This window comes from Lolium rigidum, chromosome 1 (assembly GCF_022539505.1).
Source record: "Lolium rigidum isolate FL_2022 chromosome 1, APGP_CSIRO_Lrig_0.1, whole genome shotgun sequence".
NCBI classification, from domain to species: domain Eukaryota; kingdom Viridiplantae; phylum Streptophyta; class Magnoliopsida; order Poales; family Poaceae; genus Lolium; species Lolium rigidum.
Window position 1 is genome coordinate 346,155,252 of NC_061508.1, and position 18,334 is coordinate 346,173,585.

The 18,334-nt window shown below is 50.3% G+C and overlaps 1 protein-coding gene across 1 annotated transcript; it reads left to right on the forward strand.

The window, feature by feature from the left end:
• The first annotated feature begins 13,535 nt into the window (after window positions 1–13,535).
• LOC124664404 lies at window positions 13,536–14,605 on the forward strand. The gene is made up of 4 exons (XM_047201938.1): window positions 13,536–13,797; window positions 13,886–14,026; window positions 14,094–14,300; window positions 14,378–14,605. Exons 1-4 carry the CDS (start codon window positions 13,576–13,578, stop codon window positions 14,603–14,605), a joined length of 798 nt encoding a protein of 265 aa, XP_047057894.1. The 5' UTR covers window positions 13,536–13,575.
• Window positions 14,606–18,334: the final 3,729 nt, after the last annotated feature.

Consider the following 18,334-nt stretch of genomic DNA (forward strand, 5'->3'; position numbering starts at 1 on the left):
AAGGCGCGGCTTGTAGCGAAAGGCTACACACAGAGAGAAGGCGAAGATTACTTCGACACCTATTCACCTGTCGCTAGACTTACCACCATTCGAGTACTACTATCCATGGCTGCCTCCTATGGTCTTATCGTTCATCAAATGGACGTAAAGACAGCTTTCCTTAATGGAGAGTTGGAAGAGGAAATCTATATGGATCGAGCTGATGGGTTTGTAGTAAAAGGTGCGAGAGAGAAAGGTGTGCAAGTTGCTGAAATCTTTATATGGCTCGAAACAAGCACCTAAGCAATGGCATGAGAAGTTTGACGGAACTTTGACTTCGTAGGCTTTGTTGTCAATGAGGTCGACAAGTGCGTTTACTATCGCCATGGTGGGGGCGAAGGTGTTATACTATGTTTGTATGTGGATGATATTCTGATCTTTGGTACAAACATGAAAGTAATACACGAGGTCAAGTCTTTCTTGTCAAAGAGCTTTGATATGAAAGATCCGGGAGAAGCCGATGTGATTCCGAACATCAAGCTGATTAAGAACGAGAGTGGGATTACTCTAACGCAATCCCATTATGTTGAGAAGATCTTGAGCCGGTTCGGCTATATTGATAGCAAGCCTTCTTCAACACCTTATGATCCCGAGTGTGACACTACGCAAGAACCGGAGGATTGCCATAGATCAATTGAGATATTCTCGGATCGTTGGCTCACTCATGTACTTAGCGAGTGCGACTAGACCCGACATCTCTTTTGCTCGTTAGCAAGTTGAGTAGGTTCATGTCAAACCCGGGTACCGATCATTGGCATGCACTTGATAGGGTCATGCGCTACCTATGTGGTACAATGAGTTATGGGATTCATTATTCGGGGCACCCAGCTGTGCTTGAAGGATATAGTGATTCGAATTGGATCTCGGATGTAGCTGATCCGTACGCCACAAGTGGGTATGTATTTACCTTTGGAGGTGGCGCAGTGTCATGGAGATCTTGTAAGCAAACCATATTGACGAGGTCAACTATGGAAGCAGAACTTACTTGCTTTAGACACAACCACTGTTGAATCGGAATGGTTGCGTGAGCTCTTGATGGACTTGCCTCGTGGTTGAAAAACCTGTTCCGGCAATCCTTTTGAATTGTGACAATCAAACTGTAATTGTCAAAGTGAACAATTCTAAGGATAACGCGAAGTCATCAAGACACGTCAAGAGACGTTTGAAGTCCGTCGAGAAATTGCGAAACTCCGGAGTAATAAGCTGTTACATATATTCAAACGAGACAAAAACCCGGCGAGATCCCTTTACAAAGGGACTATCACGTAATGTGATAGAAAGTGCATCGAGGGAGATGGGTTTGAGACCCGTTGATGTTACGCCATAGTGGTAACCCAACCTTTGTGATCGGAGATCCCGTGAATTAGGACCCGGGAAGAACAAACTAGTGGTTTAATTGAGGAGAGTATTATGTAACCCTCTCTATGTGAAGATGCACAACTCTCGATTGCTTGTAAGGCAGAGTTGGCAACAAGCCTTAATGTGTTTATGTTGGCTATTTTAGCAAAGATGTCTGTCCTACTGAGCATTCTTGAAATAACACACCTATATGAGTCCGATTGTTAAACGTCGCAATCTATGAGATTTGGGTGATCTCTAGTAAACTCATGAAGAGACCACGAAGTATGACGCATATGCTTCACCCGCGGGGTAGGCTACCGGCAGCCATGTACTGGTCATGACTTTGAGTGAAACCCTGTTCACGCAAAACTTGCAATTCAAGGCTTAGTCCATTGTTCAAGTGTGAATGGATGTAGCTTAAGGTTCTAGGCGGAAGTTCAACTTAACAGTCTCCGCTGAAACACCGGTATATAAACAAGCAGCGAGTATTGGTAAATCTCTAAATGGGGATTTGAGATCCGGTGGGGGATTGTTGAAATATTGGGCCCATTTTTAGTGGCCCAAATTAGATTTCAGTTTTTCCTATAAATCTCAAAGCCCACATAGTGGCAGCCTTGTGAGTTTGAGCCCAAGTTGGTGGCAGCTCACTAGGGAGTGGCAAGAGGTGGGAAGTTTAGTCCCACATGGAAAGTTGGGAGGAAGTTAGACCACCTTATAAGGTGGGTTGTTCCACCACTAGTAAGTGAGTGAGAATAGGAGTGCTACACGTGCGCTCCTCCTCCTCCTCGCTCGCTCGTCTCGTCTCGACACGTCACGACGCGCGCCGCGCTCGTGGTGAGTGGATTGAGCCTCGAGCCGAGACTTTCCTTACTTTTTGCAGCTCAGGAAAACGAACAGAGTCCTAGACGGACGCGTCGCAGTTAGTCGGTTCGGGTCGCTCCCGGATCGTGGGCTATCCGTAACCGACTCGAAACGTTCGTGCGACGTGGGCGTGGCCCACGTTGCCTAGGGTTTCCCGAGCCTATATAATCTCCTGCCCGGCTACCGCAGAAACACATCTAACACACGAGTTAGGGTTTCCACCTCTCTCTGCTTGCGCCGCCATCGTAGCCTACTCCATCCCGCGTGCCGACGTGCATCGGCGAACGGGAGAGCAGGTCTCCGGAACCGCTCGTCCTTGCGATCCTGTACGGGAGAGGGCGAGTAGGTTTTTGGGAAGCGCTCCGCACGACCGCTCAAGCTCTCCATCACGGGTCGCCTTCCGTCCAAGTCGGGCGGTGCTGCCTACCGTCGTCTACAACGCCGTCTACTTCGACCCGTCGTCCCCGTCATCAACAACGTTGTCATCAACAACGTTACTCGCTGCGACATCATCCGCTACACCTCCACCGCCACCTCCACCGGATCGGTACGTGCGACATATCTCGATCCGTTTAGCGATGGATGTTGTACTCGTTTGCTATGCTACTGTTCATGTTGATCACTACATCTAGTATGTTCGAGTTTCACATGTTAGTAGTTACTGTCGTCATGCTTAATATTCTGGAATTAATCATGGAAATTGTGCCTAATTATCCAACAACAGTGTCGACGGCTGGGAGAGGGTAGCGACCCTAGCTTCGGCGCGCTCCCTAGACCCCGCCACTTGGGGAGCACCCACCCAACTGCGGACATCCAGCCTCTAATACATTTACAGTGCCTGTTAGAGGAGGCTGGAAAATTTTCACCAGGTCTGATCAACAATGAACTTGCATATTTAACAAGACAGTCAAACTAAAGCAGCAAAAACACATACCCATGGATCATCAAGTGACGGCCAGAAGATCATCACAATGTAAATATTGTATAGGCATCTTGCTGGCGCAATCTATGGGATGCAACGAGTGTCGACGGCCGGGAGAGGGTGGCGACCCTAGCTTCGGCGCGCTCCCTAGACCCCGCCACTTGGGGAGCACCCACCCATGCGGTAGACTGGTTGGGTGGCCTCTCCGCTGGTCTACCGGCGGTGGAAGCCTCCCGCGTCCGTTCGTGGAGCCTCCTTGTGCTTTGGCAGATTTGGCTCGAGAAAACGCCCGCATCTTTCGACAGACTTCTTCTTCGGTGACCACCACGGTGGCCAAGATCAGCGACGAGGCGGCTGTTTGGGACTTGGCCGGCGCGAAGATCATCTTACCCCGCGAGTAGTCCCCTTTTGTTAGTTTCTCTTTCCACCGGCAGGTCTTAGCCAAACCTACTGGATCGTGTGTTTGAGCCGGCTGTCTTTGTACGAAACACACTCTTCTATTAAAATATCGAGCAGCTCACCTGCCGAATTCTCAAAAAGAAAAACAATGTCGATGGCGAGGCTCTTCATTCCTGGTTCTAGATTGGACGAGAAAGGGGAGGGACACGTGATATTTTCTGGGCAGCTCTACACTTCCATTCATCTGTACTAGGCTTATACAGATTACACTATTTTTACTTTAACCCCTCTACTATACAAATATCAAACAGAACTCTAACACTCCCTCTCAAGATGTGGCAAATATATTTAAGAGCCCCATCTTGCTACAGATTCTCATAAAAGATACATTACACACTTCTTTTGTCAACATATTAGCAATTTGTTCTCCAGACCTAACAAACTGAAACTAGACTTGAATTAATCCCTCATCCATCTTTTCTTTTATGAAGTGCCTATCTATTTCAATATGCTTTGTGCTATCATGATGAACGGCATTATTCACGAGGCTGATTGTAGCTTGATTATCACGAGTGGAGTTGAAGGGGTGTGTCGAGGGTGTTCCTCGGCAATGCCCACCATAAAGAGCTTAGGGTTGACAGAATCCTGCGGGCTAGCACGAGACATCGGATACGAAACAAACGGGGCGAGAGATTTACCCGGGTTCGGGACCCTCGATGAGGTAAAACCCTTACTTCATGCTTGTCCGATCTTGATTATCGAATATGCTGGGTTACAATGGGGTAGTCGATATGCTGTTGTTGGTCGACTCGCCGAGAGGCAAGGATTTTAGGTTTGTAGATCTAACTTGCGGTGGTTCTACGTGTTGAAGTTGTGTCTCGACAGGCTCCCTCCTGGCCCTTATATAGCAGGCCAGGTCCCGAGAGTCATGCCCGAACTCGACTAGGTTATAACAAGATCTATTCTAGTCTTTTCGTTTACGGTGTCTTATTGCCTTGTTCATCAAAAATAATCCATCTTCTGGTAGGTATTTTTTCTGGAACCGACGTACGGGTCCATCTTGGCTGTTTATCAGAATCGATATGTGCGAATTTTGACGGAATCGCTGAAATCCTCACAGTACGGTTTTGAGACGTTATAAAAGGCTTGCTTTTTTACTCATACAGTTCAGCCATATGTGATTGTTCGATTGATAATGGTGGTGTTTTGTTGATACGTTAAATATGAGATTGTTGCCTAATATAAAAAGAAATGGAGGGAGTAGTTAAAATTAATTATCAAATTTCCGCTCATGTCATCAACGACCAAAATATTTCTAACGGTGGGAGCTACGCAAGCATTGACGTGACCCTCTTCCTGATCATACCTGTCGTGAGAGGTGTCGCAGCAAGCATGGCTTTTGGCATTTCTCGTATGTATGCAATAAAATACATCTTGCAAGGTGTATTAAACCACACGCACGTTCTATGACGATCGGGGCGTGCTTCGGTGTCCCCCTCCAACCAAACTTGAAAGGGGTAAACGTGCGTTTGGTTCGTGACCAGAAAATATGGATAATCCCATCCCAAAAACTGAATATTTCCGAGAAAGGCTGGACTGTATGATCCGTGAATTTCATGACTAATCTCACTAGGCACCTGGCCGTCGACGTGACTCCGACACCTGCCACCATCGTATGTCTGGCTCCCCAGCTCGGCGGCGGCCACCATGTCGCGGCGAGCGGTGGGCTTGCTTTTCCACGTGGCTCCCGGCTCGGCATCGGCGGCTTCCAGGGCGCGGTGAGCGGCGGGCTTGATTTTCAACGTGGCTCCCTAGCTCGGCGGCGGCGGCCTCCATGGCATGGCGAGCAGCGAGCTTGCTACGTCTGCGCCACACCCAGTCGACAGAAACAGCCTCGCTAAATACGTGCGGGCAGTGACCTTGCTAGGCATGGGTAGGCGGCCGCCCTGCTAGGTCCGGCCTCTGCCACGAAGGGAAAAGGACTCGTTAATTACATATTAATCGGTGTGTTAATGGCATATTTATCCTTTTCTATTAATCGTTTATTAAACATATTTTATCCCATCTCATCCCGTACATATTTGCCCATGAACCAAACACACACGTTAAGTCAACCCACGAAGGGGTATCAGCAGATTCTAACCGTCTAAATAGAACAAAGTTTAGAGAGGGAGGACACCGGAGCAATAGCCATGACGATCGTTGCCACACTATTTTCTCTGGATAACATTCAAGGTGGACAACGACCGTTGGTCGGACGTCCGGAGGCCAGAGCTACAGATCATCCCACCGGGTCCAATTCCGGTTTAAAGTCGAAAATGGTGACGACTGATGGGGTGGCCACATCTCCTCTTTGCGATTCTTTTTAAGAAAGGAAAACCCTCTCTGTGTAAGCTCTGATCTTGTACTTAACAAAAAAATCCCAACTTGACTTGGATTGGCCGTTCCACGCCCCAGCGGTGGCACCCCTAGCTTGGAATGCTGATCCAACTATCCAATTGGCTGGATCCTACCTACGTACGTACGCACAAGGTGCTGACATGAAGTTAGTCCGGACATCCCTGTCACTTTCACAAATCCGTCCTGATGGCTGACATGCATAAATCAATTGTCGGAGGCGGTGGGCTAACAGTGCCACGGACGATCGAACGGCCGGGTTTCGGCAGTGCAGCATCGAACGGACCGGGCACGTTTGCGGCCATCTTCCACCTTTGACCACAAACAACTGATGATAGTGATTCTCGTGATACTTTATCTCTAACCGGCCGGAAGCCGTCTACAAAAATGCCTTGATATCTACACCACATGTATAGATTGGGGCATGCATTGCGCTGAGGTGGCTGGCATGCTTCTTCTCTCTTTTCCCTCTTTCTCCCAGAAGAATCGTCTTATAACATTCGCACAAAAATGGCGGGCGGCGGAGCTGGAGCTGGAGGTGGAGCTAGAGCTTCTGCCTATACAAGTCATGAACTTCATCGTCGACATCTTCACCATCGCTCTTCGCATCACGCAGATGTAAGTATGAATGCGAGATCAATATCGAGAAAAAATATTCCACAAGCTTCTTTTTTTGCCCACTTGATAATTGTTAGCAAGTTTCATACGGGCACCTATATACTTAGAGAAGGTTGGTTCATGCAAAAAAAAAAACATTAACAAGCTTATTTCAGGTTCATTGGTTCAGCCTACGAGTCGGGCGAGTTGGTCTTCCAGGATTTCTCATTGATAGGTAGATCGGTCACCTGCTTGAAGCAGTTCGTCACTGCCTACCATGCTACCCATACCGAGAGGTACGAGATGTTCGGGTACGTGTGCTTGCTGGGGATCTGCCTTCACTGGCATGCCATCACAAATCATCTCGACAGGAACTACAAAGCTTGGGCACGTACCAGGGTAAGATTCACTTACTGGTTGATATTCATTCAAGTTCACGATCCACTAGCTGACTAGCATTTACGGGTATCTGTTTGATACGCTGCTAACCCATTTTGTTTGGAGTTTTACTTACTATGATCTGGTGCTTTTTGTGCACTCCAAAAAGGAGATCTGCATACGCGTTACTCCTAATTCCAAAACAGAGAGCATGGGCATTGTAGACTTTTCCTCTCGTTATACTACTATAGTTTTGTGGGTGTACTGACGTTGGGCATGGGCGAATGGCGCCTGTACGTGCTGGTAGTCCGTACATGTAACGGCTTATGTTTAATGAAACAATGTTGACTTTGTAGAAACACGACTCGACAGTACAAACTCACCACCCTCCTTTTTGCTCCCGGCCATCTATCTTGCCGGCGAAGTTGCGTCCGGCGTGACCATCCAGATCCAGGCCAATGCTTCTCGCTGACTCCTGGTTTTCTCGTTCCCAGTCCGGCAGTGCACGAGCACGAGTAAAGCAAGGCAGCACAACGTAGTACACACCATCAGCACGTTTGCATGCACCGATCTAGATCGAGAAGTCCCCACAACGGTGTCGGATAGTTGGATTCGAATTAGTTTAGCAGAAGTTGGGTCGCAGCGGCGGAAGGAAACTGCTCGGCGTCCCCGGGGATCTGATTTCCCAGCCCCCGGGTTGCCAGCCGTTGCATCTGCCATCTTGAATGGCCAGATCTGCTTTTACTGAATGTAGCAAAAAAAACACTTCCCGGCAGCAAAAAAAAAACCCGTTGTAGCAAAAACGGTTCAGTCACGAAAACCAAATAAAAATGCTGAGCTCGCCGGAGACCTTGCCGGACACCTCGCCGGAGAGCTCGTAGCAAAAAAATTATGCTATTGTAGCATAAAAATGCTAATGTAGCAAAACCCAAATATCATCGGAAATAAAATTGATGAAGATCTCGCCGGAGACCCTCGCCGGAGATATAGTAGCAAAAAAATGCTATTGTAGCAAAAATAAAAATTGGAGCAAAACCGCATAAAAATTGTAATTGGAGCAAAACCGGAGACTTCGCCGGAGTAATTGGAGCAAAACTGCCTAAAAATTGTAGCAAAAAATTTATTCCTAGGGTACAAAATTGCGAGTAGCAATGCCATGTGCCGCCGGTGGTAGAAACGCCTGATGCCCCAGGAAGCACGGCTTGAGGACGACCAGAAGCCTTCCGCCGGCTCCTCCACGTTCTCCTCTAGCCATGGCGCCACCCATCCTCGGCCTCGACCGGAAGCTAGAGGTTGTTCCCGTGGGGATATAGATGAGATCCAGTGTCATAGACCGATACCACCAATAGCAACCCTCAACGCCTAAATGGTAGCAAAAGCATGCCTCCGCCGGTAAGCAACGTCGGAGGCCTAAGTTAGCAAAACCAACTCCTGCCGGTAGCATGGGGTAGTTTCCAAGGGGATGGAGATGAGCCTCCGCCGCAGCCTCCAGTGGTGGCGGGCGCCGAGTGAGCTAGGGCTCCGGGACTCCGTCGTGGCCACCTTGTCCGGCCACACACCAGACGGACGATGGGGAAGTTAGGGTTTCGGGGAGCCATGGACTCCATCTCCAGCGCAGAGGGGCACCCTCCCGCTGGCAGGCTGCGTGGGGGGAGCGGGGGGATTCGGCGGAGCGGGACGAGCGCGACCTCCAGTGACCGCGGACGCCGCGGGAGCTTGCATGCGGACGCCGGGGGAGCTCGTAGGCGGATGCCGCGGCCTCCAGTGACGGAGGCGGAGCTTGTAGGCGGACGTCAAGGCCTCCAGTGATGGCGGACGTCGGGGGAGCTCGATGGCGGATGCCGCGGCCTCCAGTTCGGCGAACGTCGGGGAGCTTGTAGGGTGGAGGCGGAGCAGAGGGGACCTCCCGCTTGCGTGCTGCGTCTGGAGGAAAGAAGACGGGGCCAGAAGAGATAAGGTGGGCTTTCGCTCTGCTTTTCTGTGATGTGCGGGCCCACAAAGGACGCGTGTAAGTTTTGGAGTCCACATATCACAAGATCGAACGGCGTACGACCCGGAGGTTGCGAGCGACGCAGCCTTCGGGGGAACGGGATCATTTTCCGCGGCGGAATTTGACAGGAAAGTTTTGGTGGGCCAAAAGTATTTTTTGATGAGAAAACAAGAAAACGTTGTGAGTTTCAACGGCGCAAACACATGCCCAACTGAAAAAGAAAGGTAACGATACAACTCCATAAGAGAGTGAAGCTCAACTAGGCGTCGTGACCAAGAATGAAGCTCAACTATAGAACGGGTGTTGCAAAACGACAAGAATCCGAAAACAGAGTGAGTGGAACGGTGTAAGAACACGCTCAATAACCATCTTATCCTGAATCGTTCATAAGATCCAGGTCATCGCGGCCAACAATATTTATAAGAGGCACCCCCTCCTACCCGTATAGTTCGCCCTAACTTTTTAGGAACTCGCCAAAGTCGTCAACGCCTCGAGCCTCAGAAACAAAGCTCCAAAGGAAACGAGCTCTAAGGGCATGTGCAACGGAGGCGCTAATGGCAGGCGCTAGGATAGAAATCCTGGCCGTTTTGGCTAAATCCCATCCGATCCTAGGAATATGGTTGGCATCGACGCAAAAGCAGGCACCGGCGCTCCATCTGATTTTTATCTCCCGTCCCAGTTTGACCGGAGGCCGGCGCTTATCCAGGGCGCTAAAACAGGAGCCAACAATGCATTCTCTAAACTAACACAACACCTATCTCGTACAGGCTCTTGTTTCTACGCGTTGGAGAGAGAGGGCGCTAGCATAGCTTGCCGATCTTGTTTAAATCCTGTAGCGCCTATAGATTTCTACCAGCGTTGGAGACGAAGACTCTTAGCTGATAATGTAATTTCGTGTTATTATTTTTGTTCGCTCAAGCTCCTGGCTAAGCGCTCAGGGTTGTACATGCCCTAAAGGGAATTGAGCTGTTCAACAAATGGTTCTGAACTTTTCGTTGTCTGTGCAAGGTTTCATGGTGTGCCAAACGTACTTGGTTTTAACCATATTACTGTTGATATATGCATCTTCGCATAATTTTGCTTGCAAGGTGTTGTTTTGATAAGTGTCGACGGCCACCAGCCATTGGCAACAGCTAGAGATGTAGTCGGCGCATCACCATCGGCCCAATCGATTCTCGGCCCAGCCCAATTGGCCGTCGGCATAGAACCCAGGCCGATGGCTCGATCGAGCCATCGGCCAGCTGCTGGTGGGCCCGTCGAAGGCCTAAAGGTCGTTAGCCTAGGGAAATTACCATCGGCACAATCGTATCCACGTATCGCCACAGCAGGGACTGTGCCAACTGCATGACCATCGGCATACAAGTCTCAAAAAAGTTGTCGCGTCTAAGTCTGTGCCGACGGTTGCCAGTTGGCACATGACTTTCTATGCCGACAGCCACCTACCAGAACTAGGTCATGTGCCGACGGCCTTGATAAAAAACCGTCAGCACGGATTTGGTCGGTGTGCCCTTGTGGCCTTTCATGTAGTGATAGGGTAGGTAATCTGACACGAAGTTGTCTTTCTTATTGGGTCCAAATTCACTAGGATACTGTCGGACTGTTGGTGGTCCCCAGGCGTCATGTCTGTCAAGTGATCAGGCAGACCGACCGATGTCTGGGCGGCTGGGTACTGATGGAGTCATGGAGGAGCGGCGGCGTGACTCGTAAGGCCTTAGAGCATCTGGACCATTTCCAGTCGCGTCCCTCAAACAGCGTCCGGATGCATGCATTTTAATAGAGGGGACCACCCCATGTGAGAAAAGTAGGTGAGAGAAAGTGTGGGGAAAGAGACTAGCATGTGGGGACTAGGGGCTGCATGCATGCGTCCGGACGTTGTTTTTGTGTCCGGCGTCCCCGGTAGAGACTCTATGCATAGAGTCTCTACCGGGGACGCCGGACACAAAATGAGGCGCTAATTAGCTTTGGGGGACGCGACTGGAACGCGTTTTTCTCCATTTCTTGTTCGCCGTCCCCCAAACGTCATTTGGGGGACGCGACTGGAGATGCTCTTAGGGCATCCAGCGGAGCGACTTGCGTCGCTGAGCTACCGTTTTCGTCCACCGTGACCGGAAATACGTCTGGCACCACCTCCAGCGGGGCGACGCAAAGTGATCGGGCAGTCCGCGGAGACGCAAACCTGGTCCAAATATGCGTCTGGGATACGTCTCCGCGGACGCTCCGCGGATGTGGAAAGTGTCCGCTCGCGTCTGGCGGACGTTTTGTCTGGCCCACCAGGCAGTGATGCAGTGTCGATGTGTCTTCTCCGCCGCATACTGGCGCCGAGGCGTCGTTTCGGTAGTCTGCAGTCGCGTAAATGGCGATGTCTCGCGTGGCGCGCAGCCGTCGCCTACCTCTGCGCACGTAGTAATGGCGATGCCACGCGTGGCGCGGCCGTCGCCCTGCCTCCGACCTATATAAACAGGGGCGCGAGCATCTCATCTCATCTCCTCCCCACTAATCCCTAGCCGCCGCTTCCGCTCAGCCTCCACCAGATCCACCGTGAGCAGCGCGGACGCGGCCAGGCTGCTTCCGCTCAGCCTCCACCTTCACCTCCCACTCCACCTCCCCCGGCCTCCTCGAGCTCCAAGGAGCTCGACTCCAACGACAGCACGGGCGACCTCCTCGACCCGGTCAGGGACGCCAAGGACTTGGCACTCGCGGCGCAGGAAGCAGAGGAGGAGCTGGCGGGCCATGCGGCATTGGACGCCGAGCTGGAGCAGCGCAGGCTGGCCGCCGCCGCGGCCGCAGAGGACTCCGACTCCGAGATATCTTGGTCTTCCGATGACCCTGATGCGCCTACGCCGGAGGAGAGGGCGGCGGAGCAGAGGGCTATTGTCGAGTCGTTCGAGACGCTCAAGGACGATGCCGCGAGCGCGAGGCTGGAGCAGTGCCTGCAATAGGACGCGGCGGCGCACTGAGCCATAGCAGCTGCATGGGAGGCGGCGGAGAAGCAGGCGATGGAGCGACGCAACGACGGTGCCAGCCCGTCCGGAAGCGTGAAGTAGTCTAGTCTTCTAGATCTACATTGTATAGTTTTTATGCATTAAAATGTATTAATTTCTATATTTTTAAATGTGTTGCAAATCTAAAAATGGGTAGCCCCGGTGGACGCATACCCAGACGCAAACGGACACGCAGACAAAATATGTCCGTGGGGGCGACGCAAACGGACACTCGCGACCACTTTTGGGCGTCTGAAATGCGTCGCGCCGCTGGAGATGCCCTTAGTGACTCGTGAGAATTGAAGTCTAGGCTTGAGGTGACGACGGCTAAGAGCATCTTCCGTCCTCCAAACCGTCTTCAAATGGCGCCGGATAGAGCGTTTGAGGTCGTGCTTCGTTCGTGCCGCGTTTGGGGGACATCGCTCCCCAGCCGCGTCCCCCAAACGCCGCCCCCAAACATCAAAAATAATTTTAATAGATAGAAGAAAACTCTTTAATCGGTGCGAGTGCGACATAAACAAATTACATATAAAACTTTGAAAAACATAATCAAATTACATATAAATTATTTTAAACTACTACTTCTTCTTCTTTGATGATGGCCCCGCCTCGTCGTCGTCATCACGGTGGCGCTTCCTGCTCGTCACCTCTTCCGAAGAGGCGGTGTCGGCCGACGCGTCGGAGGAACTTGTGTCCTCCTCTTCGTCGCCGGTGATCGTCGGCTACGGCTACGCCTTGGCCTTGGCCTTCGCTTTCACGCCCGCATCCGCCTTCGCACGGGCCGTCGCCGCCGCCTCCTCCTCTGACCCTTCCTCCTTCGCGTCCTCCTCCACGGCCTGCCATTCCTCCGCGCTGTCAAGTGGTGGCGGGGAATCGTCGCCGCTGTTGGGCGTCCCGGCTCTGTCCCACCAATGGCTTCATCCTAGAGGCTTGCCCTCGCTGGAGGTGTCGGATGGAAGCTCAGAGATGTAGCTCATCGTCGTGAGGAGAAGTTTGGACGAATGGCGGCCGGTTGAAGATCCGAAAGCGCCTACGTAAGGGTCTTATTGAGCGCGGATGAACGGCGACGCAGAAGTCAAAGAGAGCTGCGGTTGCTCTTCCGAGGAGTCCACGCTCCATTCCGGCGGTTGGCGCGTCGGTCGACGCGGTTGCCAATGTGACGGTTCCGCTTCCCGGCAACTGCATCGTCGCTACGTAGGCGGCGGTTGAGCGTCCGAACCGCTAACGCGTTGGGTCCACGCCTCCTCGCCTCTCATTTCGTTGTGTCCGGCGTGCCCGGATCGTCCCCTGTAGCGGGGACGGGTTCGGGACGCCGGACACCGTATTGGGCGTCGCCGGACAAAAATGCCTTTAGGATGCACGGCTGGGAACGGTTTTTTTTGTTCATCGCCCTAAATCGCTTTGGGAGACGATTTGGAGGACGCGACTGGAGATGCTCTAATGTGCTTAACTTGCCCGCGTAGAGCGAGATCCGTTTTTTCCCCCTGTTTTCCATTTGCTTTTCTCTACTTTTGCAGTCTTAGATGTGCTGGAAATTGTCTGTAATTGGTATGTGGACTTCGACTGATTGACCTTGGCTTACGTTCTGCGACCAATATCACCAATAAAAAGAAAATAACTTTCCGTTCCCAATGCATTAGCAGCAGAGGTCGGAATTGGATGCATCCCCAATGTCTGAAAATAACTTGCCAGCCGATACCAACTTCAGTTGCACTTCTGTAACAATTTTGCAGATTTTCGGCATGTCAGTCTTAGTGGTGGCTGGAGTTTTCTTGCTCTGCCTTGGGATGACAATCCCAAAGAATCATGCTTGGGTTTGGCACAATACTGTGGTTCACTCCATCAACATTTCATTAATCTGTCTCGACGCCGGCCTATTCATACGTACCCAGGTATAAGATCAAAGCACAACATGTATATATAGTACATGATAACTGCTAGAGGTAGGAAGCACTAACCTCTTTTTACATTGTGGCATAGGTACAGGAGAATGGAGACGACAAACACTTGCTCCGTGATCTGCTCGTTGTATTGGTTGAAACACTCATCACCATATACCGATTTGTCGAATCTATGGGAAAGACACATAGCCCGTGGGATGCAGAGAAGATTCTTCATTTGGTAAGGTCCGTGACTGTTTCTTTCACTAGATCAAACGATTTAGTAATATCCTGTTCTATTTTTATAGGTGGGAGCCAGCTTGCCAGTGTTGATCGGAACTTCTCAGATCGGCTGGATCGTGTACAAGGCACTCACCAAACCTAAGGTAATGGTCGGATGGCTCGGGAAGATCCATCAAGTTTATGCCAGGAAAAGAGAGCTGGCAGCTGGAGCTACCATTGGGGGCAATGGAGGCCGTGATGGTGGGAGCCAAGTTGCAAATGAAAGCATCGAGGTAGTTTTGGCGTCCCTGACTTTAAGGTTGTTCGATAGAGCTGAATAATGAATTGCAACCGTACTCTGTTCTCACAGGTGAGGAACGACCAACCCGTAAATATTGGAGCTTCCCAGGTCGGCTGGATCTCGTACACCGCGGGCATCCAGTTTAAGTTTATCAAATGGTTCCGGAAGAACCTTGGGGTTTCCGCCGTGGAAGCCGAGCAGAGCGCCGGAGCTGCCATGGAGAAATATGGAGGCGGGGACTCTGGGCAGCAGGTGCAAGAAGAAGAGCTCAAGGTCGTTGTGGCATCGCCGGCTTAGCATCTCCGGTGTATGGATATGGATGGATGGCCACACCCATTTCGCATGGTTATCTTACGGATTGTGTTGCGATAGTTAATTGAATTCAGGATAAATGCCATTACACATGAAGCCCTGCATCTGGCGGGGAACTCCATCTGCTGGGAATATTTAGTTTCAGCAATAATTATAGTGATATATCCTTTGATCTGGATCCCTAAGCTTCTATGTTGCTCTGGAACTTGTATATAGAGATGCACCATGAAAATTTTAATATTTTGCGTGCTACGGTGAGTTTATACGAACGCTGGAGACGGGATATGGGAAGGGAAGAGCTTCACAGAGAGCTCCAGTGAGTGCAGGCACCGAGAGCTCCCGCCTCCACTCCCTCGTGGGCCGGTAGAATAATGTGCAAAACAAAAAAATAAATCAATTTTGAAAATTTTAGATTTTTTAGCAAAAAAGTTATTTACATTTGAATAATGCGCAAAACAAAAAAATTGTTCAGCACGTAAAAAAATGTTAAATTTTCTAAAATTCAAATTTTAAGACTTGTTAAATTTGAAAATTGTTCGAACTGAAAAATCTCCAAAAATATTTTTTATACTAAAATAAATCCAATATTTTTTAAATGTTAAAAAAGTCAATCCGAAAAGAAGAAATAGAAAAGAAAAAATAGGAAAACAAAAAATAAAACAAAACAAGAAAAACCAACTCAACCGAAGAAATAGAAAAAACGAAAAAACTCGCCCAGAACATTTTAGTATGTTACCAAAACCGAAAGCAACTGACGCTAATGGGTCGTGGCCCATATCATCCCATTAGCGGCCGGGGCGTATTCCCTTCCGCTAACGGGCGATAAATATGGTTTACCAGCTTCACCCAGCGAGCGACGTGGAAGCAAATCAGGGGAAGACCAAACCCACCAAGAATTCAATCTCATGGGCTTTATATTGTGGACTAGTTGGCCCATAAGATCTTTGTGGCTAAGTAGAACCAGCTAACATGGTCAATACAATATGAAAGAACAAGGTCTTCTGTAGTGTATTGTGTGTTTGATGACAACACTAGAATATAACATTACCGTGTGTAGTCGTGGATATGTTTGTAGGTACATTGTGTACTCATGTCTCACTCGAGTTTCGGAAGACCAAGATCATAGCTAGCTTAGTCTGAATAGGTTTTCTATTACTTGTGTGTGTCATGTTGCAACAGCTGTTAAGGATTCGAGATTCTGAGGAGATCATGTGGTCTCCGCATGAACGGTAGTACCGGTGCTGAGAGCGGTAGTACCGCTACCGCCTTCAGCACCAGGTACACATCAGCTGGAACCGCTGCGACAGTAATACCAGTTCTTCCGCAGAACCGGTACTACCGCCTGGGGTACCGCTGGCGATACCGGCCATATGGCCAGAAGCCCTTGGAACCTATGCGGTACTTGTGCGGTACCTATAGCGGAAGTACCGCTTGAGTGACTCGCGGTAGTACCGGTTGAGGTACCGGTCAAGTACCGCATCTATATTCCAAATTACGGTAGTTCCTGTTGACTGCCAAAACCCACCGGCGGGCAGCGGCCTTGTCAACACCGTAGAGCCGGGAAGAGCCTAGAGCTGCGGCTGGCTGAGACCCCTCCGAGCGACGGCCCGCAATGCTCTTCTGGTCACACGCGGCGATGCGAAGTGCAAGGGCGTGCCACCGACCTATACCGGTCGGGAAGGTGATGGGGATGCCTCGCTTAGTTTCCTGCAGGGCATACATGTAAACATTAAATACGAGCCTCGATCGGCTCTCAGGTTATCCTACCCATGATTCGTACGGGGTGCACGAATACTTGGTGGTCCTGCTTGATCAAGATGAAGCTAATGAGATCTACGACGATTTAGGGTTTTCACCGCATAATCGGATCATCCTACTCCAGGTTGGGCCTCGCGGCCACGCACGGTGCTCGTAAGCCGATCCTAAACAAGGCCTAAAAACCAACATGAAGTTGATCCTCGGAACATCCCGTTTAGGACTTGTGAACGCCACCCTACGTGCCACTGGATCCTCCCCCCCTTTGTAAGGCCTAACTATAGCAGATATTAAACTAATCCTTGTAGAACAAGGAGCAATCGTAACGGATCAGATCTACTAAATAATGATCAAGCGGGGTGCCGCCCCACACCTGAGATAGGCGTGAGGGCGGCTAGATATGCAAGGGTTGCACTACGTAAGCATGCTTAAACGAAGAACAATGCTAACCCTAACACATCTAATGATAACTACGTTGCTCGCCATCAAAAGCGCTTCGAGTACGAGCAACGCATGAACAACGTGGGGCTTGTGCTGCCTAGATCGCAAGATGCGATCTAGGCGAGCATGTCGCTACGATAGAAACCCTCGAGACGAAGGAGTTGGCGATGCGCCGAGATTGGTTTGTTTTGGGGTTGAACGTGAGTTGTTGTTTATTCCATAAACCCTAGGTACATATTTATAGTCCGGGGGACTTTCTAACGTGGGAATATCCCATCGTGCACGATACAAACTCTAACCCTTATCTAAGATAATAAACTACTAAATAAAGATACACGGGCAATTCAGCCCAAACCCTTCGTGCCGAGGCCGCTTCGGAAATCTTCCACATGTAATCTTCCAAGCCCGGCCCACCTCTCGGATTTGTCTAAAATCTGGTGATAACACATGCCCCCCTGGTTTTGGAAATAACATTTCCAAAATCATTATGCTTTCCCTTCGAAGGGTCATGTCGTGGCGAGAGCGAGCCGTTACGACATCCGTCATCATTATGCCCTGTCTTCTCGGTTTCTCTAGAAATTCGACAGCTTTGGCATCGATCCCTTGGAAGCTGTAATGGCATTAAACCTTCACCAGATTTCTCATTATTTAACCGTGCCGACTGGTTAGCTCTCTTTATCCTCTACTCCATCCCAGCTATCGGCACCAAAAAACCCTCTCCTCCTGTAGCGATGTCTTCCTCTTCCTCTTCCTTCTCAAAACTCTTCCCCCAATCTTCGCCGAAGAAGAAGAACGAGGACAGACCTCCACCCCGCGGTGAATCCCTTCTCCTCCGACAAGGAGGAGAAAGAAGGAGAAGCAGCGAAGGCCAAGGCCTCCCCCTCCGCCAAGCTCCCGCCGAAGAAGCGCCCCGCATGTGGGCGGACAGCGAGGACGAAGATGATGACGAAGAGGAAGAGGAGGAGGATGACTCCTCCTCCTCCATCGGGTATCCGCCGACCAAGCGCTTCCGCTCCCGGGCGGACAGCGAAGGATGATGATGATGACGAGGAGGAAGAAGCTCCGGCCAAGGGCTGGGGCAGCAGCGACGAGGAGCTCCCTGGGAGCAGCGCCGACGACGTCGCCGGCGGCGATGACGAGGACAGCGGCGACTAGTAGTATAGGACTAGTAGTAGCAGTGCACTAGGCACCAGATCCCTCTTTTGAGAGCCATCGGCTCTTTCTTGTAAAGCCGCTCCTTGGAATTAATGAAATTGTTCTTTCCATTCATCCTTTAATCGCTCCAATTTCATTCCTTCCGTTTGTCATGCTAAGACCGATAGTAACGCGTCGGACTTCTTTCCTTTTGAACGCCGAGGAAACCGGATTCTAATTAGCTCGTAGGCTAAGAGCTTCTCAATTTAGGCTGCGATTAGATATCTGACCAAAATTCTTCGCAATTCCTTAGCCGACAACAACTTCATCGGCTATTTTGAGAATCCAGTCCCTTTCCTTTTCTTGCAGCAACAGCACAGTCCA

Coding starts and splice junctions, on each gene's coding strand:
- LOC124664404 (XM_047201938.1), top strand. CDS start 13,576: ATGTCTGAAAATAACTTGCCAGCCGATACCAACTTCAGTTGCACTTCT. Junction 14,027..14,093: donor CAGAGAAGATTCTTCATTTG/GTAAGGTCCGTG, acceptor CTATTTTTATAG/GTGGGAGCCAGCTTGCCAGT. Junction 14,301..14,377: donor TTGCAAATGAAAGCATCGAG/GTAGTTTTGGCG, acceptor CTGTTCTCACAG/GTGAGGAACGACCAACCCGT.